Raw genomic sequence first — 22445 nt, 5'->3', positions numbered from 1 at the left:
CACTTCAACGTTACTTTCACTCTTCTACTGCTGTATTCACACTTGCAATGCATGAAAGAAACTTTGCCTTTCCACAACGAGACCAAATAACAGCGAGAACTACATTATACAAAACATCGCGAGAACAAACTGCTATGTCTGACGTGTGCTTTCCGGCCATAGACTGCATTGCTACTTCCTTGCTTCTACCAATGGCGTGTTTGTATGATTCTTTGCTTCTAACAAAACATGTGGAGTGCAATACAAATCATGTGCTGAGCCTGCTGAGGCCTGATGTGACACTGCACAACGCGGAGTTCCCTGGACTAGAAATTTCATTGCAAAATGGCCAATCATGAGACAAAAATTAATAGTCCACTAGCATGTGGATTGGTTTCAGATACATTGTACTTGCACTTGTCTGAACCGGGGAGTAGAACCTTGTTATGGAACTTCAGTCACGCAGGCATGCACGCCAACTCGACCAACAGGCAGTACGAAAGTAACTAGTTGTTATTCAGGAAAGAACATTTCAGAGAGAGAGAGAGAGAAAACAAGTTGAGAGCAAAACGACAACATAAGAACTACTGATGAACTCATGGCAAAGAGTTCCCAAAAGGCAACTGAGTACAGCCAACTCAGATGCATATGGATTATCGGGCTAGAGCGATACTGAGTGCGGTGGTACGACTTCTACGCACAGCACGCAAGACTCGCAACAACGCACTATACCGGAACTAACGATAGCATGATAAGACTGAACGCGTGCATACAGAAAACAATGCAAAACAAAGGAAACGCATCCATGCATCGTGTGCAGCAGACCACGATGATTGATGAAAGGGCAAACTGTCATACTGGGTGAAACACTACCCATGTAGGCTTACAGCATGATCAATGAATAGTGAAGCAATAGACAGATAGATAGGTTCAGTTATATATACATTACACCTCTCCCCTTGATGACATTAGTCACGGAACCGCTGAGGAGGACGGATTGCAGCCCGGCGACGAAGTCCGTAGGCTTGGTCAAGCTGCGGATCCATGTCGATTTGGATGATAGCAGGGATGTCATCACGATCATCAGCAGAGTCAACATCTGCATCTGCGGCAACAGGGTGAGGGTCGAGCTTGATCAGGTCGACATTCACTACTTTCTCAGCATTGCGACCACGTACAGGTTCACACCGTCGAATCACCACAGTCGAGGGGGACAGAACACGAATGACTTGCCAACCAGGTTCATACATCGGTAGATGCTTCTGGTGACGGTCAGGACGGCGGAGAAGAACGTGATCACCAGTGTGATAGACAGGCACAGTCTCCTCTTGGATGCGATCAGCGTCGGATAACTCGGATTCCACGAGGTCGCGCAGTCGAGCACACCGAGCAGGGTGATCCCGAGACCAGTTGCTGCCGTCATTCTGCTGCGCTGCGCGGATGGTGGCAACAGCCATGGGCGGGGCCACGGCGGGATTAGTGGTATCACCAGCGACAGCACACATCTCAGACTTGGCACGGCAGAGCTTCAACCATGGAGTGGGTACTCTTGTCAGCCGATCAGCCAAGTTGCGTTCAGAGGGCACCCATCCGACCACAACAGACAGGCCGGTGAGGCGGACAAGCTCGTCAATAGCTTGCAAGCGGCGTTGGACGAGCACATCATACAGACCGCTGGTCTTGACACGGCGGATGTCATGCAGCAGGTTATACAGCCAACCATGCACGGTCTTGGAGTCGGTCAGGAGGCGCACACTTGTGAGGCCGTAGGCGGTGGCACGCTGAAGGCCACTCATCACCGAATCAAGTTCGGCGACATTGATGTGTGTACGATCATCCTTCGGACGCAGCCAGCACGCATCCTCGATGACATCTGCACCGCATTGCACCACAATTCCGGTGGCAATGTTGGATGCGTCGCACCATACTGACCATTGTGCGGCAGGTGGAGCGGACCAGGCACCGTGTACCGGATCTTCTCCTTCAACGCGACCAGACAGCTCTTGGCAGAGGCTTACTACTTCTGGTGGTACCTTGGCGTCCCAGCCTCCAGGAGTGAGCGAGTCAGCCAACCTCTTCAGGTAGCTAGTGTATGGCCTGAGCCAGGAGCACACAGGGTTGTGACCAAGCAGGCGACCACACCAGCGGAACACATCGCGCTTCGTTGGGCTCGCTGGGCAGCAGAGGTCGACATCTGTGCGTCGTCGCCACTGCAGGACGTCGTTCGAGCTGTGAAGCTGGAGACCAAGGACGCGGGCTGATCGCAAGCACTCAGCAGGTTTGGTGGGTAGGCCAAACTTCACCATCTCGTCTTCCACCGTGGTGACGAGATCATCAGGCACGAACAAGTCGTCAACATAGCTGTCGACAGTAGGGTAGGGGCCAGTGACGTACTGTACGATCAGGCTCATCAGCTTTGGCGCAATCCCAAGGCCGAAGCCCATGCGCATCATGACGTACGGCTTACCCTTGTAAATGACGGTCTGGAACCTCGCCAGCGACGGATCAAGACGGACCTGCAGGTACGCCTTCCGTATATCCAGGATGTGGAAATTGTCACCAGCCTGTCGCCAGCTGCGCAGCTTCTCACCGCACACAGGGGTGTTGCACCCAGGGTGGTTGCGGATGAGCTGATTCAGCCCACGGTAGTCCAGTACAGGGCGAACCGGTGTTGAGGCCTTGTGCTCTTGGCACTTCGCAATCAACGGGAGGATGGCGCCCGGTGGTCCGTGAACATCCGCATCGTGTGGTACCAGCCAGCCTTGCTGGATCCAGGCATCTACTTCAGCATTGAACTGCAGCTCCTGATCGGCGGTGAGTTTGGCGCGGGGATATTCGCCAATCCCTGACCCAATCGGTTCAGCAGGTGGCATGTCGTCCCTCCAGTGCCACTTCATGCTCCAGTAGCCGGCGGCTGCATTCCAGTGCACCTCGCCATCATCAACACTTAGTGTGACATCGTCACCAGAGTGGTTGACCGTAACGTGGCGGGACAGCTTGGAGGTGCGAGCAGTACTGTCAGCTGGCTTAGGTGGCACATCAGCGGCAGCACTAACAGCAGCAGGCACAGCGGCACAGCCAAATGAGACGGACGACAGACACCCGTCAGCGTATTGCAGGTGCATACCTCCAGCGCGGGTCACTACATCGTTGCCGACGACCATGTCGGTGTTCAGGACACTCAAGTCTGGGACAACCAGCACAGATACGGCAGTCAGTAGGTCCAAGTGCACAGGTCCGTCGAGTCGACGGAGGTTCAGCAGGACGCTACCCAGTATCTTCAGCGATTCACCGTTGAGGGCGAGCATGTTGTCCGGACACTGTTCCATGCAACGCAGGCCATTGCACTTCTGGAGTGCGGCACGGCTGATGAGAGAGCGCGTGCAACCAGTGTCCACCACAGAACTCAGGCGAGTCCACTCGTCGTGTTTTTCGCGGCAGGCATCGACGTACACTCGGATGAGGGAAGACGATGATGTAGTCAGGGCCAAACAGCAATCGGTTTTTCCTCCTGGCTGGTCAGAAACACCAGCAGACGCAGTGCCCCGTGTTCTCCTGGTCGGGCAGTTTCTCCGGATGTGGCCTAGCTCGTGACAATGATGGCAACGAACTCGGCTGCTCTTCGAGGAAGATGGGCCTGCTGACGAGCTCTGCGTGGAGGGTTCCTGGTTCCCAGCGCGGCAGGTCTTCTTGACATGCCCAGTTTTCCCGCACGTGTAACAATACAAAGACTTCGCTGGTTCGGTGGCAGCAGCGCCAATGGCATGCGATGATGCAGCGCTTTCAACCAGTTGCAGAGCGCGAACCTTCTCTGTCACGTCACTGACGGAGAGGGCCTGTCCAGCACCCTGCAAACGAATGTCTCGCGCGAACGTCGGTGGCAAGCCACAAATCACCTGCTCCAAAAGGACCGGGTCCTTGTCGTCTGTAATCTTGTGGCCAGCTAAGCTCAAGTGGTGCTTCAGGTCAGCAACGTAGCCGTCCACAGCCTCATCAGGGCGTAGGCGACGGGACAGGAACTGCTGATAAGAATCAGCAGGTGCAGGCGCGAAGGCCTTTTCAAGTAGCGCTTTCACGGTTGCCTCCTTTTTCCTGTCCGCCTCCGCCATGGACATGAAGACTTTGAACGCCTGGCCATCTAGGACCAGGGGCAGGTGCTGCATCCGTTTTTCCTCCGTGTCCCACTTTTGAATATCCGCCAGTACACGGAACTTCGACCAAAACGTCTCCAGGTCATCTCCTTTTCCGCGGAACGTCCGCAGGAATCCATCGAGTTTCAGCGACATTATTTCCAAATCAAGGCCCACCACCAAGCGACAACACAGTCGCACCAGGTATCAGCGGGTTTCGGTACCAGATGTTATGGAACTTCAGTCACGCAGGCATGCACGCCAACTCGACCAACAGGCAGTACGAAAGTAACTAGTTGTTATTCAGGAAAGAACATTTCAGAGAGAGAGAGAGAGAAAACAAGTTGAGAGCAAAACGACAACATAAGAACTACTCCTGAACTCATGGCAAAGAGTTCCCAAAAGGCAACTGAGTACAGCCAACTCAGATGCATATGGATTATCGGGCTAGAGCGATACTGAGTGCGGTGGTACGACTTCTACGCACAGCACGCAAGACTCGCAACAACGCACTATACCGGAACTAACGATAGCATGATAAGACTGAAAGCGTGCATACAGAAAACAATGCAAAACAAAGGAAACGCATCCATGCATCGTGTGCAGCAGACCACGATGATTGATGAAAGGGCAAACTGTCATACTGGGTGAAACACTACCCATGTAGGCTTACAGCATGATCAATGAATAGTGAAGCAATAGACAGATAGATAGGTTCAGTTATATATACATTACACCGTCATGTGTCACACTTCTTTGGATTTTTAACCTTTGTTTTTCCCTTGATCTCTTTAGTTCCGTATTTCCACTGATGATCGGAACGTGAAAATCGATTTTGGAAACACACAAAACCAAACCTTGAACAAATTGTCATGTTGCGTGGTGATGTCTGCGGCATTCATACTTTCAAGAGTACATAACCCCCCAGAGTGTGCAACTCCACTATGGGTGCTGTCCCGACAGAATTTCAAGTTGACGTCATTTTGATGATGCAATGCGCACTGTACACGGATTATCAGACGAATCCGGAACCTGTGGTTGACCGAAGCAGATCGATCCTGTACAAATTATTGCAAAGAAAAACGTGTGATGCGTTGACACCCGTACACATGTTGTAAATCACTGGTGCAAGGAGCATTGCGTCATAAATAATGACGTCAACTTGAAATTCTGTCGGGACAGCAGGGTATGTGGGAGTTGCACACTCTGGGGGGTTATGTACTCTTGATACTTTTCATTGCTATTATTAAATTTTTGGATTTTTTCAGCTTTTTTCGCATTTTGGGTTTTTTCAGCATTTTTCAACATTTTGAGCATATTTTGCATGCTCATCGGCAGCCTCGATCGAGTGCACTTGGCTCTGAAGTGAAGAAGCCAAACAAAAATGATCGATTCCTTTCGACTTTCGAAAACAACCACATCCTTTGCACGCGCTTCCTCCACGTGCACTTGGAACGACAAGGTCCCCAAGGGATTCAGATTTTTCGCCATTTTGGTTGCCATGGTAACGGCAGCATAATTTTCGCATTTTGGGTGAAATTTTGAATTTTTTTAAAGATTTTTTTAAAGATTTTTTTAGCATTTTGGGTGAAGGAGAATGAAATGGACATTTTGGATGAATTTCCAAAAAATAAACGTTGATCCTTCAAAAAAACGCATAATCCGGACAGTCTGCACTCTACTCTCTAGCTCTGCATGCGCTCTGCGCCCGCCTAGCGCCGCGCGGCCCGCGCGCGCCTCTGACAGTCAATGACATCATGATAACTAAAAATTAATGATCTCGTGCATTGCATGCGAAGGACTAAAGGGACCGTCACTTAATTTTTGCCGACTACCCGCCAAAAAAATCTTTTCGTTTCACGTGCCAGACACGTCCGCGAGCGCGTACGACTCGCGCTCGCCCGGCCGCGCTACCTTTCACGTCAAGCAATCTGTTCACGCCGCGCCACATGGCTGGATTGGATAGCGCGTACATGCAGACATGATTGAAGACTTGCAAAATTATTTTTTTACAAGTCCAGGCGCTAGGCGCTAGGCCTAGGCAGTACTAATGCCAAAGGCAGCTGACTTTATTTTCGGAGAAACACTACTCATTGTAGTAAAAAGTAACAATGAATAGCGACATCATCTAGGAAGGATCGCTACCCTAACGCAAAGGAAAGGCCTTGCGCGGCTGCTCTACGAAGTGTTGAAGAAAGACTCATCAAAGTTAGTTGGTGGACGAATAACTCGCTGGCGCCGGAAAACTTGGCCCCCAACGATGGTGTTTGGTGAATCATCAAGCATAATGTCTTGTAGCAGTGTTCACCGAGGAAGGAGAACGCTCTAGCCGCTGCTGTTGTCCGTTTCATCCACGTTGGGCGTTAGCTGCACCGCGCCTATTGTGTTTTAGTATTCCATGGACACAATTAGCATTCAGAGCGATTGTGGAGCCACAATTTACTTCACACAGCGTTGTATTGTCCACGAGCGCAAACTTCATTATCAGCAGTAACTGTTACTCTTCATCCTACATGTAGATTTGGAGTATACACGGCCTTGTCACGACAGCGACAGCTCTACAGAGTGTTCAAGTGAGAAACATTAATTTCAATTGTTGGTGGACGAATAAATGGCTGGTTCCGAAAAACGCGGCCTGCACCGATGGTGTTTGGTGGATCATCAAACAGGGTGACCAGCAGTGTTCACCGAGGAAGGAGAATGCACTCGCCACCACTCCGATTCATCCAAGTGGGCGTTAACTGCGCCGCGCCTATTGTGTTTTAGTATTCCATGGACGCACACTAGCGTTCTCAGCGATTGTGGAGCCACAACATATCTTCATGCGGCGTTGCACTGTCCAAGAGCAGAAACGTCAGCAGTGACCCATCATCATACATGTAGATTTGGAGTATACACACCATGCGCCAATGGGCCTTGGCACAACAGCGGCAGCTCTACGGAGTGTTCAAGTGAGAAACATTTGTTTCGACTTTTGGTGGACGAACAAATCGTCGTAGCCGAAAAACGTGGCCTGCGCCGATGGTGCTTGAAACATCAAGCATGGTATGTGGTGACTGCGCGAAATACACAACAGTAGCACAGCGGAAAGAATAACTGATTGAACAGAAGCGTTGCTTTGTGTGTTTGCGCACAGGGCACCGGTCAACTCAGTGCAAGGCCACCCGCAAGTGTAATGTGTGTTCTCGCATGGGTCACCAATCAGAGTCACCATCATGTCACGATCTGCCCTGAATCGGTCCATTTAGTCCTTCGCCGAACGCGAAGGACTAAAGGGACCGTCACTTAATTTTTGCCGACTACCCGCCAAAAAAATCTTTTCGTTTCACGTGTCAGGCACGTCCGCGAGCGCGTACGACTCGCGCTCGCCCGCGTTACCTTTCACGTCAAGCCTATGTAACTTACTGCATAGGGTGCAAGGTGACCGTTGTCGGTTTACATGTACTCCAGTTATTACACCGTGCATGCACCGAGTCTGTGCTGCACTGTGCATCCATAGGTGTTCGTTTGCGGTAGCGCAAGGTGACACGTAAGGTTGATGTATTGTTTTGTCCGCTGCTATTCGAAGCTCTCGGAGTCGGAAGCGTTACCTCTGTTTCCCCTGTTCCTCCCTGCGCGGAGTCTGTAGTTCTGGCTTGCAGTCGCTGTTACATGCATGTTGGCAGTTGCATGTGTTTTGGTTTTCAGTTGTCTTTATTTGTTTTGTGTGGACGACAGTTCAATATTCTAGCAGTTGTTGCACTTCCTACATTCCGTAGTCATTATGCGGTTGGTGTTCGAGAGAGCAAACTGTGTTCTTCTCCAGAGTGGAGTAAACCATTCGCTTGTGTCTGAGGAAAACCCTGTGTGTTGACAAAGAGGTTGACTTGGCTGTAGAGTGAAAGTACCACATGGTCACATGGTCCACAAAATCTTAGAACTAACTTAGGGTCTTCTGGCGTATGGTATAATTATATGAGCAGCATGAGAGTGAAGTAAAAGACTATTAGCTCAAACATTCAGTCTTTCAAGAGTAGGTGTTTCATCACGGAATAGGTTCTGCAGTTCACTTACACACTGCAACAATGGACCAGCAGTGTCCAGCATACAATAGTCATGTGAATATGTACCGTATGCATACTCACAGCTGCAAGGCCAGCGCCCCGTGGCTGCTTGACTTCTCAAACGATATAAATATTGACAACAGTAAGACTCTGTGATCAATCAGAGCTGTGCTTCGAAGTAGTCACAAATGCCCCATGATCAGTCACAAAACAAAACTTGGCAACCAGTCACAGCTTCCACGGTGCGCCAAGACCAGTCACCAGAGATGACCGTAGTAAATCTGCAGGGAGTTTCATAATCTGTTCATTGCAGAGTCCACTATACTATGATTCAAGAGGGGGGAAGCGTTCCTGCGGATGCGGAAAACTTGGCTGGAACCCGAGTGTCACGTGAACCCTGATTTTTAAGACTTTTATTATTTGTTTTACGATGAGCCTATTATACGCGATACAGGCTTAGACACACTTTTCGTCTATTTGGCATATCAGGGATATAGGGCGGAGCAGCCCATATCCCCAATTATGACACGCGAGTTATAGTGAAATACGATTGGCGTATTGTGCTGGACTGACTGCAGTAATGTAAAGCTAAAATCAAGCAGTCAGTTTGCCCTTAGCATGGCCTTGTCATGAGGGTGCCACATCCGTGGAAAGGCAACATGCCGGCTAATCTCCCTGAGAAGTTGAGTGGTTATCAGCAGGCGATGACGCTGTGTCGATGATGACCTGTTGATGCCCGACAGGAACCTTGCGAGGAGAGTCATTGGGCCCGACGGGTAGGTAAAGCCAACTTCCACCTGAAGTTTGCGGATGGCCGACATGTAGACATGGACAGATCGGGGCTGAAAAGTTCTGAACTCGGCAGCAAAATAACACATAAAGTAAAAAGTCATCACCTGGCAATGGATTCCAGTCATGCCCTTGACAGAACTGGAAGTAACGGGTATCGGCGGAAAAATATTTCCGGCTGGTGCCAGTGCTGCTAGCTGCAGCACGGAGTCCAGCAACTGAGAGTTGGCAAGACTGGCTGATCTGGCTCAGCTGCTGCTTCCGGAGCCCTCGATGGTTCAAACACCATCGGCGCAGGCCACGTTTTTCGCCACCACCGATTTGTTCGTCCACCAAAAGTCAAAACAAATGTTTCTCACTTGAACACTCCGTAGAGCTGCCGCTGTTGTGCCAAGGCCCATTGGCGCATGGTGTGTATACTCCAAATCTACATGTATGATGATGGGTCACTGCTGACGTTTCTGCTCTTGGACAGTGCAACGCCGCATGAAGATATGTTGTGGCTCCACAATCGCTGAGAACGCTAGTGTGCGTCCATGAAATACTAAAACACAATAGGCGCGGCGCAGCTAACGCCCACTTGGATGAATCGGAGTGGTGGCGAGTGCATTCTCCTTCCTCGGTGAACACTGCTGGTCACCCTGTTTGATGATCCACCAAACACCATCGGTGCAGGCCGCGTTTTTCGGAACCAGCCATTTATTCGTCCACCAACAATTGAAATTAATGTTTCTCACTTGAACACTCTGTAGAGCTGTCGCTGTCATGACAAGGCCGTGTATACTCCAAATCTACATGTAGGATGAAGAGTAACAGTTACTGCTGATAATGAAGTTTGCGCTCGTGGACAATACAACGCTGTGTGAAGTAAATTGTGGCTCCACAATCGCTCTGAATGCTAATGTGTGTCCATGGAATACTAAAACACAATAGGCGCGGTGCAGCTAACGCCCAACGTGGATGAAACGGACAACAGCAGCGGCTAGAGCGTTCTCCTTCCTCGGTGAACACTGCTACAAGACATTATGCTTGATGATTCACCAAACACCATCGTTGGGGGCCAAGTTTTCCGGCGCCAGCGAGTTATTCGTCCACCAACTAACTTTGATGAGTCTTTCTTCAACACTTCGTAGAGCAGCCGCACAAGGCCTTTCCTTTGCGTTAGGGTAGCGATCCTTCCTAGATGATGTCGCTATTCATTGTTACTTTTTACTACAATGAGTAGTGTTTCTCCGAAAATAAAGTCAGCTGCCTGGGCATTAGCCTTTGGCATTAGCCATTAGTACTGCCTAGGCCTAGCGCCTTGACTTGTAAAAAAATTGATTTTGCAAGTCTTCAATCATGTCTGCATGTACGCGCTATCCAATCCAGCCATGTGGCGTGAACAGATTGCTTGACGTGAAAGGTAGCGCGGCCGGGCGAGCGCGAGTCGTACGCGCTCGCGGACGTGTCTGGCACGTGAAACGAAAAGATTTTTTTGGCGGGTAGTCGGCAAAAATTAAGTGACGGTCCCTTTAGTCCTTCGCCTCGTGCATGGGTCACGGGTGACCATGGTGACTGGCTTCATTCATCCGTCATATCGATGTGTCGACATGATCATCGCTTCGATCTTTTGAAATGAAAATGCAATCTGACATGTACTTTCCTTGTTTTCTTTTGTTTCGTTGGATGGTGTTTGTTTTGCAAACTAACGCCTACTACTTTTCTGATACAAGTCCAGCCATCAATCATTTTCTTGGAATCGATGAGAGTCCAAAGGGACTCTTTATGATTTCAGTCTTCAAAGGAGAACCCACTCAAGTTGAAAGAATAGAATTATTATTAGCCACCAGAGATATTGCACTTTGTGTTCGAACATGTTCAGAACTCTGATGTTAGAAACACAATTCTAATTCAGTTTCACTACGGCACGGGCTGATGACCTGCGTGTAAAGCTATCATAACTACATTGTGCATGTAGAGCTCTCTGTTGCGAGGGTATTGTATTTTAGTTGGCAAGTCGATGTGGTCGTCAGGTCGAGAGCTAGTGGCGTTGTGCACAGCTGCACGTCAACTGGAAGAATAATAATCTGAGTGAATTGGAAAGTGATCCTTTTGACGAGAATCATGTCGGCAAGCTCGAGTCAGTTTATTGACCCTGAGTTCAAGAGCAGTGTATTCAAGAAGCGTCACCGTGTTGAGGAGTTGTTCGACTTTGAAGGCTGCAAAGTGGGGCGTGGAACCTATGGCCATGTGTACAAAGCGAAAAGCAAAAGCTCGTAAGAATTCAATCTTTAATTTTCTTATACAATGTATCTGCATATCTGTTACAGTGCTAATAGTACATAATAAAGAGTGTGGAACTCCTATCTTGAGCTGCGATTGACTAACCCACTGCAGGATTTTGTTTAGGAGTTAGGAAGGCAGTGCCACCTGATAGCTGCCCCAGCTGCGGCACCATAAGGTCATGTATCTACAGCCGTATCCCACCACTATCACCACCACCACCAAAAGGACTGGCTGTCACTGTGTGTCTTGTTCAAGCGGGTCACTATGAACGCATTGGCTTGACAGCACTCTATTTGGGCATGACTGAACCGAAGATCCATTCATTGACAATGTAGCATGTATATCGAAGTACACGGAACAAAATTGTACGGTGTAGGCCATTGATACTATGCCAGGTATAATGAGTGACAATGATACTATGCCAGGTGTAATAAGTGGCGATGTCATTGTTTCTAGTGAACAACCTTGAACACCAATAATAAGGCTGCAGTTGGGTTGCTACATGTGTTGCTCTCAAAGCCAATGGTGTTGCCTACGTTGCATGCTCATGCTCACACACACATGCACGTGCACACACACACACACACACACGCACACGCACACTGTACCGTACTTGCTAACTGGTCACGTGGGTCTCCCCGGGAGAGGAGAAAGGGACTCAAAAGGAATCTTGGAAATATGACTCCATTGGCAATTGAACCGCCCAACAGCTGACACCCCCTGAAATCCCCAAACTCTGGGTGGATTTAGAAATGATCCCACTTACGGGCTCACAAAGTAAGTGGGTGAGGACAAGGTGCAGAAACACACACACGCACACACACATGCACACACACACACACACATGTGCCCACACACATACATTCTCACTTTCTCATTCGGTCTCTCTTTGCTGTTGCTTTTGTACCATTTCTTTACGCCATAGGAGCGATACGCGAGAGTATGCATTAAAGCAAATCGAAGGCCGTGGATTGTCTCCTTCAGCATGCAGAGAAATTGCTGTAAGTTGCACCTATATAGGTGTACATCATTAAATTTTACGTAAAACAACATTCCTTTTTCTTGGTAGTATCGACTAGTAACTATTGACAACTTGGACCCACTGTTAATCGAAGGATATACTTTGATGTGTGCTGTAAAACACCTTTATTTCTGTGTAATTTAAATTTCGGAAACTTCGGTAGAGGTCCCGGATCACCTAATTTAACATTAGGGGTCGTCCGTAATTATCGAAAAATTAAAAAATCCGTCCTCGTGCAAAATTGTCTCTGACCCACCTACCCACCCACCCCCATTTTTTCCCATTAATTTTTTGATTTTTACCGATGCCCAGCTCGAAAATAAGAACTCCTGACCTCATGTTCGCTGATTGCACCTATGTCAAGTACATGTAGTAGTACTAAGAGTATAATCCCCCAAGAGTGTGCAACTCTGCATATGGGGTCTCCGACGGCGAAAACTCACATCACGTGTCTCAGATACCTTTGTACTACGTACAAACGTAGGATAGCGTGCGCGCAATCCGAAAATCTGCCCTGATCATGCTGGGGATTTGCATACGCGCAATGAGTTTCTGTCAGAGAGTGCTTTTTTAGTACTCCGCTGCTCGCTAAAAACGGGCTGGAAACGTACAACTGCGACACTGCACCACGTGATGTGAGTTTTCGCCGTCGGCGTACCCCATAGAAAGGGTATCCGGAGTTGCACACTCTTGGGGGGTTATAATACTCTTGCTAGTAGCTAGGTCAGTGAGTAGTAGGTCTACCGACGCGACGGCCATGCACGTCCTACAACTACATGAAGAGTCATGTATATCATACTGGTGTTTGCGATCCTACCCTACATCTACAGTACACTACACAGTCGGTGCAACAAGTGTATGAAAGTCACTGAAGTAAAAAAAAGTAAGAAAAATCAAAAAATTAAATTCCGCCAGCACTCTTGACCACCCCCCTTTTGCCTGCGGACGGATTTTTTAATTTTTCGAAAAATACGGACGACCCCTTAGGGCATGTTCAATTGGTAGGATCGGGATCCCGATCCACCGGATCCACTGGATTCGCACCCTTTCGATTGGTCGAATCCGGATCCGGATCCTTCGGATTTGGATCCGGTCAACCCACCTCGGGGAGCAGGGTTGACCGGATCCGAATGTGACCTTTGTGCGTATATGGCGGGTAATAATCGTTTTTGTACACATTAGTACATTGTGGTACGCACACGTGGATCGAGATAGAGCTTGTGGACTTTTTGTACAACTGGCGCGGTGAGTACGACTTTTCATTACTTCGTCAACATAGCAACAGTCAAGGCCCAAAAAAGTGTCCAGTTGACTCTGAAGGATCCGACGGATCTGAGATCTGGATCCCGATCCCGATCCTTACCAATCGAACATGCCCTTACACCTAAATTTTCCGAAATGCCAAAAAATGTAAAAATCATGAAAATCATTGCCACATCCAAAATCATGAAAGTCACTGTCATTAAAAAAATTTAAGTTGTATACTGGTAGTACTGGTACTATGTACAATGTCTAAAGAGTCATTGAATACGTACTAGTACATGTATTGTACTTCTCTAGAACTCACTGTACTAATTGTAGCATTTGTGTACATGATTGTGCAACATTGTTTTTGAGTTTGCCCGTACAAGAGGCTTTTACAGTTTAAAAAAGTGTAGCATTATTGCATTAGCCATGTAATTTACATGCACTAATAAGTACTAGTGCTACATGTAGTATCAAGTTGACAGAAGTATACCAACGACAGGAACAGCCAGAGAATGTGCTAGTAGTAGTAGAACGAAACGAAAGCGATTACAATGCAACAGTACTAGTAGTAGACCAGAATGCTGCCCTAGAATACGGTCTGGATGTGGACTTATTTATAGCAAAGAAATAACTGCGTGGCATAATTTGTCTAGTACTTGTCTTGACAGCAAAGTCAACAATGTTTCAGCCGGCCAAGAACAACTGAACAGATGGCGGTGCACGACAATGGTTCTCGGCAAAGGAGAACTGCATGTGGGTGCTTTGAAGGTGTTTAGTCACTCCTGTGCTCGACCATCTAGGTGGAAAGAGAGAGAAACGTAAGTGCTGCTCCACGTTCAAGTGACAAGCCATTCATTAAGCCATTGGACAAAAGGTGTACCCATGATTTAACTGTAGTGCAGCTAGCAAGCAGACCACCACGACGGCCGTGAGCATGGCTGTCCATCACTAGACATTGCCCATCTGGTGCGAAGATCACTGCAACCGACTTTCCCTTCGCGGTGAAAATAGCTGGTAGAGGCACAGAGCTATCAGCCCGCTCCAGATACGTGGCTATCTCCAGCTCAGCTTTGTCGTGGGTGTTGAATCCCAACTCTCCATACTGAGGAATGGCTAATCCCATACTCGCTTCTGCTACGACATCATATGCGCTGAGGAAGGGGCTCCCCTTCGGACCAAACACTTCATCGTAGAGGCTGTTGCCTTTCCGGATCAGAGCAACAAAGTGCTCTGGCAGAGAAGGTGATGGAAAGCTGGAGTAGGAAAGCTCCTCTGCAACCGTGATATCTGACAACAAAACCGCTTTACAGCAGAAACTGCTAATGACGGTACACGCATGGCTCATTGAGCGTCCATCCAGCCTGGATTGGCAGTCGGTGGAGTCAATTTAGTGCTCTCTTAACTTGATTTGTTCTTGGGTCTGGAACTTCAGAACACCTTCTAATGCTGCCACCATGCCACTTGTCTCCCAGCCATGACGGACTAGCGCTGGACGAGACGATACAGAAGCAAAAGCATCAATTGTCCAACGACGAGGTTTGATGATGGACAGTCACAGATCTGGCTGCACGAAGCGAGTGGCTGAATCTGCCACTTCCTCTCCTGTTTCGTCAGACTTTTTGATGGCATCGCATACCTCTTGCGCATACTAGAGCGAGAATCCCTCCTAGCACTTCTCCTTCAATGGACCGTTCAAGCTGAGGTCTAGTGGCTGCAGCTCGCTTGTGCAATTTCCAGGCACGAACACAAGCTCAAATCCACTGTCTGCAAACTGCTCAAGAACTTCAGGAGTGCGATTTGCTGCGTAAATATCCTGGTAGAGCAGTTGCGGTGGGAGAAGCTTCCCACCTATTGTACATCCGACAACAGCAGTAATCTGCCGCTTGTCGTCTGCTCCCAGCATTGGCACATCCTTGGATCCTTTTTCTGCCAGTGTCCAGTCAGAGGAAGGAACCATTGACAGTCCAGTCTCATCAAAGTTGATGATCAAGTCGGCTGGAATGTCTTGCTGCTCCACTGCTTTGACAATCCTCTCCAGGAATTGCTACTTGAGCTCGGGAAAGTTGTCAGGCAGCTTCCTTGCAGCTTTGGTGGCCTTTCGTCTGGTCAAGTTCAAACGCTGGTGAATAGAATTCACCCAGCCAACAGTAAGATCGAGGTATCCACCGTTTTCACGGAGCAATGACGGTTTTTGGGAGCTCACGATCCCATTTGCAGTGGCAATTGTGATGCGCTTACTGATCACACCACCTTCACCACGAATGTCACGCAAATATCGACACACCATCTCATCAAGTTCCGTAGGCAGCAGCGTTGTCCGTCGTCCCCTAGGCTGATGGCTAAGAGAAGTGATGGCACTTGGATCTGCTTCTTTCCCCAAGTGCTTCTTTTACTGCGCCACCATGCTCTGGATCGTTGTGTACGTAACACTGCGGCCAAACTCCTTTGTGAAATGCTCCGAAGCTCTCGAGAGGCCGTGCAAACAAGCATACTTCGCCATTCGCAGGCGTGTTTCATCATCATACCTGGCATAAGGTCCCCGTTTAAAGGGAAAACTCCAGCCCAAAATGGTCTTCCTCTTAAAAAATAGAGGGCCATGAGAGGAAGGAAGCAAGGAAAGTAAGTGTTTCACCATTCTATCACTTAGGCCGCACTCTAATGGATTCCGCAATAAAAAATGGGGCTCATTTTGGATCCGAGTTCCCCTTTAATTCCTTACACATGTCCGCGCGCGCGCGCGCGCGCGCGTGTGTGTGTGTGTATGTGTGCGTGTGTGTGTGTGTGTGTGTGTGTGTGTGTGTGTGTGTGTGTGTGTGTGTGTGTGCGTGTGTGTGTGTTTCTGTCCCGTCCCTGTTTAGCTGCTACGAGAGCTGGACCACCCCAACGTACTGCACATGAGACGTGTCTTCCTGTCGCACGCCGATTCGAAAGTGTGGCTTCTCATCGACTACGCCGAGCATGACCTATGGGTAAGGGTTATTATGCGTGTACCCATTGCTGTTGAGGTTATTATGCTTGTACCCATGACTGTTGAGGTTATTATGCGTGTACCCATCACGGCTGTTCACGTGCAGGCACTTATCAATATGGCGTCGTTCGGTGCGATTTATGTAACATTGTGCGAATAGTACAAATATGCGATGAGTTTGCGTTTTTGGAAGAAACTCATGTCGATCCTCCTGTAGTTCCACGACTTGGGACGCGAAACCAAGAGAAAAGTTTTGAAAGCGCTCGAGCGAGATACTCGACTTTTCGGCAATTTGAGAGAGAAAGAGGGTGGAAAAGCGTCCTGGCCTGCCCAGTTAGCTGTCTTTCCGCTTCAAACTTGCTCGAACTACTCCTGGCAGTCTGGAGATTGATCTCGCCGTGTGATTGCCAGCCTGCCAGCCTCTGCTTGGCGTGCTCGCGTGTACAACATTCAAGTTAGATATTTCGTAATCGTTCAACGCACAATAGGGTAGATATCACAATTTCAAGCTCACTTGGCCGGCTGCTGTCTTCTTCTACAATATCCCACATGCCGACTAAGCAATTTACAGCAGGAAGCAGCCTTCTACACTCAACAGCAACTAAAGGGCCACACCAGTTGTCTTCCAAATCAAGAGGAAACCGGCTCCGGACTCGTCGCGCGTATTTAGAAGTTCACGCTCGTATTCTAATGAAACTTGGGGAAGACAACCAGAGGATAGTCCTCTACCTGGGAAAATATCGATCTAAGCTGGGAAAAAATCGGGAAGGGCTTCTCGGAGCCGAGTTTGTCAGCGACGACACAAGGAGTATTCCAGAACGAAGCCAAAGTCGCACGACACAGAACAAATGTTTCTTGAAGGAAAGGCAGTCATGTGAGGTACGAGCGGAAAGCTTGAAACAAGACGGAGATGATCAGCGTGTTCCCCGGGCTGTCCGGGCTGACTAGTCTCCAAAATCCAGGGGAAACCATGGCCTACTCGTGTTCTGACGATTTGAAAATTCAAATTTTCTTGCCATTGAAGCCCAATCGAGACTTTCGGCGGCCATATTGTTAAGTGGCGTGAAATCGCACAAAAAAACAGCCGTGCCATGGCTGTTGGCATGCACTCAGTGCTCACTGGTATCTTCTTGACCTCCAAGCTCTCTGTTACCATTGTGCTATTTGAAGTACGTCCACATCAAGTGGAGTAGTGCTGTTTCAATGCTCACTTCATTTTTTGGTTGTTGGTTGGCTAGTTGCATGCTGCAGTTGTGTAGATTTGCTTGGGGTATTTTATCCCGGTGGGAACTCTTTTAAATTTGCGGACCCATGTGTTTCGCAGAACCAAACTCCAGCGCGTGTGGTGAGGGTTGTCCCGGTGCCCCTATTGAATTTTGCCATCTCCATGATTGAGCGAATGTGTTTCTTGTGTGTATGTGTTCTCAGCACATCATCAAGTATCACAGAGCCACCAAGTCTCCCAAGCGACTAAACCCTCCCCCACCGCTAATGGTCAAGTCGTTGCTGCACCAGATCCTGGCTGGCATGGACTACTTGCACTGCGGCTGGGTTCTACATCGCGATCTGGTAAGCTGGCGTAGCTCGTTGTGCGTGTGTCCGTGCGTCTGTGCGTGCCTGCGTGTGAGTGTGCGTATGTGTGTGTGTGTGTGTGTGTGTGTGTGTGTGTGTGTGTGTGTGTGTGTGTGTGTGTGTGTGTGTGTGTGTGTCTGTGTGTGCGTGTCTGTGTGTGCGTGGCTGTGTGTGCGTGGCTGTGTGTGCGTGGCTGTGTGTGCGTGGCTGTGTGTGTGTCGTGTGTGCATGCGTGTGTGTCTGTCTGTGCATGCGTGTGTGTGTCTGTCTGTGCGTGCGTGCATGCATGCCTACGTGTGAATGTGTGCATGTGCGCGTGCCTGCGTGTGAGTGTTTGCACATGTGCGTGCGTGAGTGTGTGTGGGGGTGGATGGGTGTGCGTGAGTGTGTGTGGGGGTGGATGGGTGTGCGTGAGTGTGTGTGGGGGTGGATGGGTGTGCGTGAGTGTGTGTGGGGGTGGATGGGTGTGCGTGAGTGTGGATGCATGGAAACCTGCATTATGTTATGCAGTGCAGAAGAATAGGAACAGCTTTGGAATGAAAGATTGTGTGATGCTATACTCCAAGGTTGCCGCAGTTCTCGAGTAAAACGCTCTGCCACTCCTGCCACTGCGCATTCAGGCTGAGTAAAGAATTCTTCAATGCATGCTTACATTGTGTACTTCGCTCTTGATCTGACAGTCCTTTGGTGCAGAAGTGTTTGAGACCATAACGTGTGCGAGTGCTGTTGTGACTAGCTCTGTAAGTCCCGTTATGGCTAGCTGTCCTGTTTCCGTCCCGGGACCATAGGCCCTGGGAGCCAGAGATGCAGTAGATCTGTTGTTGTGCATGTTGGTTCTTACTTGCCGAAGCGTTTCATTGTCCACTACTCTGTGGGTGTGTGTGTGTGCATGTGTGCACATGTAACCTTCAGAAACCTGCAAATATCCTGGTCATGGGCGAAGGTGCGGAGCGAGGTAGAGTCAAGATAGGTCAGTGCATCTTTCAACCAGGCCGAGACGGTTTTATTTTACTATTATTCTTGTCTTCAGTTCAGAAACTGGTGTGTGGATGGTTTTCTTAATGTGAGTAGTATAGCTGGCATAGCAACGATATCCAGCCCTTGTTTCGGTCTCCGGGTGCTTGAGAAGGTACGAGTATGTACGACAAGGTATAATCTTGCTGGTCTCAGAAATATCAGATGGAGTGGGTTTTAGGTTGCTCCACCAGTAGTACTTTCTTTGTATGACTGCTTCCAAACAACTACAAAGCTTATGGTTATTCTCCTGTGCCTCTTGTTTCGTTTTTATTAATTTAAATGGGGGTTTTGGACAGCAGAATGTAGGCGGTCACCCCTCGGTCAACGGAAAATGCTGGAACAAGAATCTGTCAAACCATATGCCATCTCCCAGCAGTCATTGCTATCCTTTATCCATTATTATCTGTCTGCATGGTAGTCTCGTACACACATTGCATAGGCCTTGGTGTGAAAGGTCACTCAGTAAAGACAGTCAGTACAAGCAGTGTGTGTTTGGTTTATGTTGTGTTATTGCAGCTGACATGGGCTTTGCACGCTTGTTCAATGCTCCGCTAAAACCACTTGCTGATCTGGACCCTGTGGTGGTTACGTTTTGGTACCGAGCACCGGAGCTGCTTCTCGGAGCTCGCCACTATACCAAAGCCATTGGTAGGTGTCTAGTGCCTTGTACTACGTAGTGCCAGCAGACACAGAGTACTGTAATTTCACAAATTTTCGGTGTACTTTTATTTTCGGTACTTTCGGTGCATCTGTTTCATACCTAAAATTTCAAACACTAACACACATAATCCAATAGGGAACTGCTTCTCTGTACCGGAAATTTCTGTTCACCTAACCTAGCCTTTTGCTCTCATACCGAAAACATTGAGCACCGAACATTTCTGAAATTAGAGTATGTTCAATTGCTTTAAAAGCACACCCAGTGCTGGTAGAGTCCAAATAATTCGAACCCCACAAATGCCAGGGAAAAGTTCTAATTTTCCATATCTGTACCCAGAACACATTCTGTATGTCAAAACGCTTGCAGTATCATGCAGAGTTGTGCTGTGCACCATAGACGCCGCTTTTGCTGACGCTTAGCTGGCCAGTACCGCTTGTTCATGCACGCTGAACTGACCAGCACTGTGTACAGTGAACTTTGAATTTCACCTTGCTAACTTCGAATTATAAGCAGTAATCACAATGTGCTGGTAACCGTAGGTTTTATGGGATATCCAGTGATTCATGATTACCTAAACAACTAACTTCGCCATGGGCAAACTTTCTAATAACGACTGCGGATATAACGACAATTCGCGAATAACGACAGAATTTCCATGCCCAGAGCAAAGTCCCATCCCACTGTGATACATATAATGAGACTTCGGGTATAACGACACTTCGCGAATAAGGACACCTTTTTGATGCCCCGCCGAGTGTCGTTATACGCGAAGTTGACTGTATCGTGAATCAGGAGTTACACATTGTGTTTGATGTACGCTCTTTAAAGGGGAAGTATACCCTAACATCAAATGTTCACCAGTTGTAGTCTTCTGGGTGCTGAGTCGAATGGTCTTGGTCCGAGGAAGCTGAGACGCTCCCTTCCTACTTGAATCCCAATCGAATTCGCGCACTTCCACCGAAACTGGGTGACTGCGCCCTACTAGATGGGGATTTGTATGCAAAATGTCACTAAAAGCGCCATTTCGTTCTTATAAAAGCACGGATGACCGCGATCGGCCCATATGTTGTAGTCTTTTGGACGCTGAGTCGACTCGTTTTGGTCCGAAAAGGCTGCGATGCAGCGTTCCTCCTTTATTCCCAATCGAACATGGTTGAACAAGCGGTCACGTGCTCCTGCGTACACCAGTCACCTGGTCACCGTGCCTGCAGGGTACAACTTGCTAGCCTGTTTGACCTTTTTTGGGTGCAGTCCTGTCACTCGAGTTGAACTCGAGTTGAACCTTGGTGTGAAAGTTGTCGCCTGCTGGCGCGGTGACTAGGTGATTTGGGCACCCAGGAGCACGTGACCGCTTGTTCAACCATGTTCGATTGGGAATAAAGGAGGAACGCTGCATCGCAGCCTTTTCGGACCAAAACCAGTCGACTCAGCGTCCAAAAGACTACAACATATGGGCCAATCGCGGTCATCCGTGCTTTTATAAGAACGAAATGGCGCTTTTAGTGACATTTTGCATACAAATCCCCATCTAGTAGGGCGCACTCACCCAGTTTCGGTGGAAGTGCGCGAGTTCGATTGGGATTCAAGTAGGAAGGGAGCGTCGCAGCTTCCTCGGACCAAGACCATTCGACTCAGCACCCCGAAGACTACAACTGGTGAAAATTTGATTTTAGGGTATACTTCCCCTTTAAAAGTAATAATAAAGCGTTGATGCTACACAACTGTGCATGTGTCACAGAGAATGAATTACCGCACACGCACACACACCACACACACACACACACACACACACACACACACACACACACACACACACACACACACACACACACACACACACACACATGCACGCACACACGCACACATGTAGAGGGGAGATTTGTGGGTGTCCAACCATAGCTATGGCCAGGACATCCCTGTATTTGCTTTTGGATAACGCAAGCCATGGCCATTGTGTGTGTGTGTGTGTGTGTGTGTGTGTGCATGCGCGCATGCGTGTGTGTGTGTGTGTGTGCGCGCGCGCGCGTGTGCGCATGATGCATGCGTGATGCATTTCTCGAACTGCTCAGATATTTGGGCAATTGGCTGTATATTTGCTGAGTTGTTGACGGCTGAGCCGATCTTCCACTGCCGTCAGGAGGACATCAAGACTAGCACACCTTATCATAAAGATCAGCTGGAAAGGATTTTCTCTGTCATGGGGTTTCCCCAAGGTTAGTAGGAGTGTGTATGTACAATGAACTGCACACTGTGTGGCTCTGTCACCTACCGGTCACGCTACGTATGTCAGCAATGTTCCTAAGACTCCTGCTGCGGTTTCTGTAAATCCGTGTGTTTCTTTGCGTGTAAGGCACCCACACTGATTCCCCCTCTGCCATTCTGATTCTTCTGGCAGCTGTGCCTTGCTTGTAGTGTGCAAGCAATTTTTTTGTTTGTTTGTTTTTTTGGGGAGGGGTTTCCATCATACATTCAATCTTGAGATCAACAGCATTCGTCCCAATGCGTGGGCAAATGCTGTGGTGTGGGAGTCGTGCTATTTTTGTTGGAGGTTGAGAGTTTGCTGTCAGATAGCAAGTCAGTCTGCTGAGCAGCGGCGTCCGCCACTCACGATTTCCGCACGCCTAACGTCGAGGTTATTCTCGTTGTCGACTGTTCTTGATATGTGTTGTTGTTTTTGTTTGTGCCGCCTACGAGAGTATAGAATAGATGTTTTTTTATGGAGAATGTATCTCATGTGATACCCTGTGTG

At 48.6% G+C, this 22445-nt stretch overlaps 2 protein-coding genes across 2 annotated transcripts; one reads left to right on the top strand and one right to left on the bottom strand.

Annotated features, from left to right (window-relative positions):
* Positions 1–947: 947 nt before the first annotated feature.
* On the bottom strand, positions 948–4265 carry LOC135813357 (uncharacterized). Its single transcript, XM_065326456.1, has one exon. The coding sequence runs from the start codon at positions 4263–4265 to the stop codon at positions 948–950; it is 3318 nt and encodes a 1105-aa protein (XP_065182528.1).
* A 6320-nt stretch (positions 4266–10585) lies between these two features.
* LOC135813356 (cyclin-dependent kinase 8-like) lies at positions 10586–22108 on the top strand. Its single transcript, XM_065326455.1, has 8 exons — positions 10586–11199; positions 12135–12210; positions 16337–16447; positions 17875–18015; positions 18931–18988; positions 19552–19683; positions 21766–21909; positions 22092–22108. Exons 1-8 carry the CDS (start codon positions 11048–11050, stop codon positions 22106–22108), a joined length of 831 nt encoding a protein of 276 aa, XP_065182527.1. The 5' UTR covers positions 10586–11047.
* The last annotated feature ends 337 nt before the right edge of the window (positions 22109–22445 follow it).

This window comes from Sycon ciliatum, chromosome 4 (assembly GCF_964019385.1).
Source record: "Sycon ciliatum chromosome 4, ocSycCili1.1, whole genome shotgun sequence".
In the NCBI taxonomy this organism is placed as follows: Eukaryota; Metazoa; Porifera; class Calcarea; order Leucosolenida; family Sycettidae; genus Sycon; species Sycon ciliatum.
Note: the sequence above shows the minus strand (reverse complement) of the source record. Positions and strands in the feature narration are given on the sequence as shown.

Excerpts from the sequence above, each read along its gene's own strand:
- LOC135813357 (XM_065326456.1), bottom strand. The coding sequence starts at position 4,265 with ATGTCGCTGAAACTCGATGGATTCCTGCGGACGTTCCGCGGAAAAGGA.
- LOC135813356 (XM_065326455.1), top strand. The coding sequence starts at position 11,048 with ATGTCGGCAAGCTCGAGTCAGTTTATTGACCCTGAGTTCAAGAGCAGT. Across the intron at positions 11,200-12,134 it reads AAAGCGAAAAGCAAAAGCTC|GAGCGATACGCGAGAGTATG; the intron begins GTAAGAATTCAA and ends TTTACGCCATAG. Across the intron at positions 19,684-21,765 it reads CCACTATACCAAAGCCATTG|ATATTTGGGCAATTGGCTGT; the intron begins GTAGGTGTCTAG and ends CGAACTGCTCAG.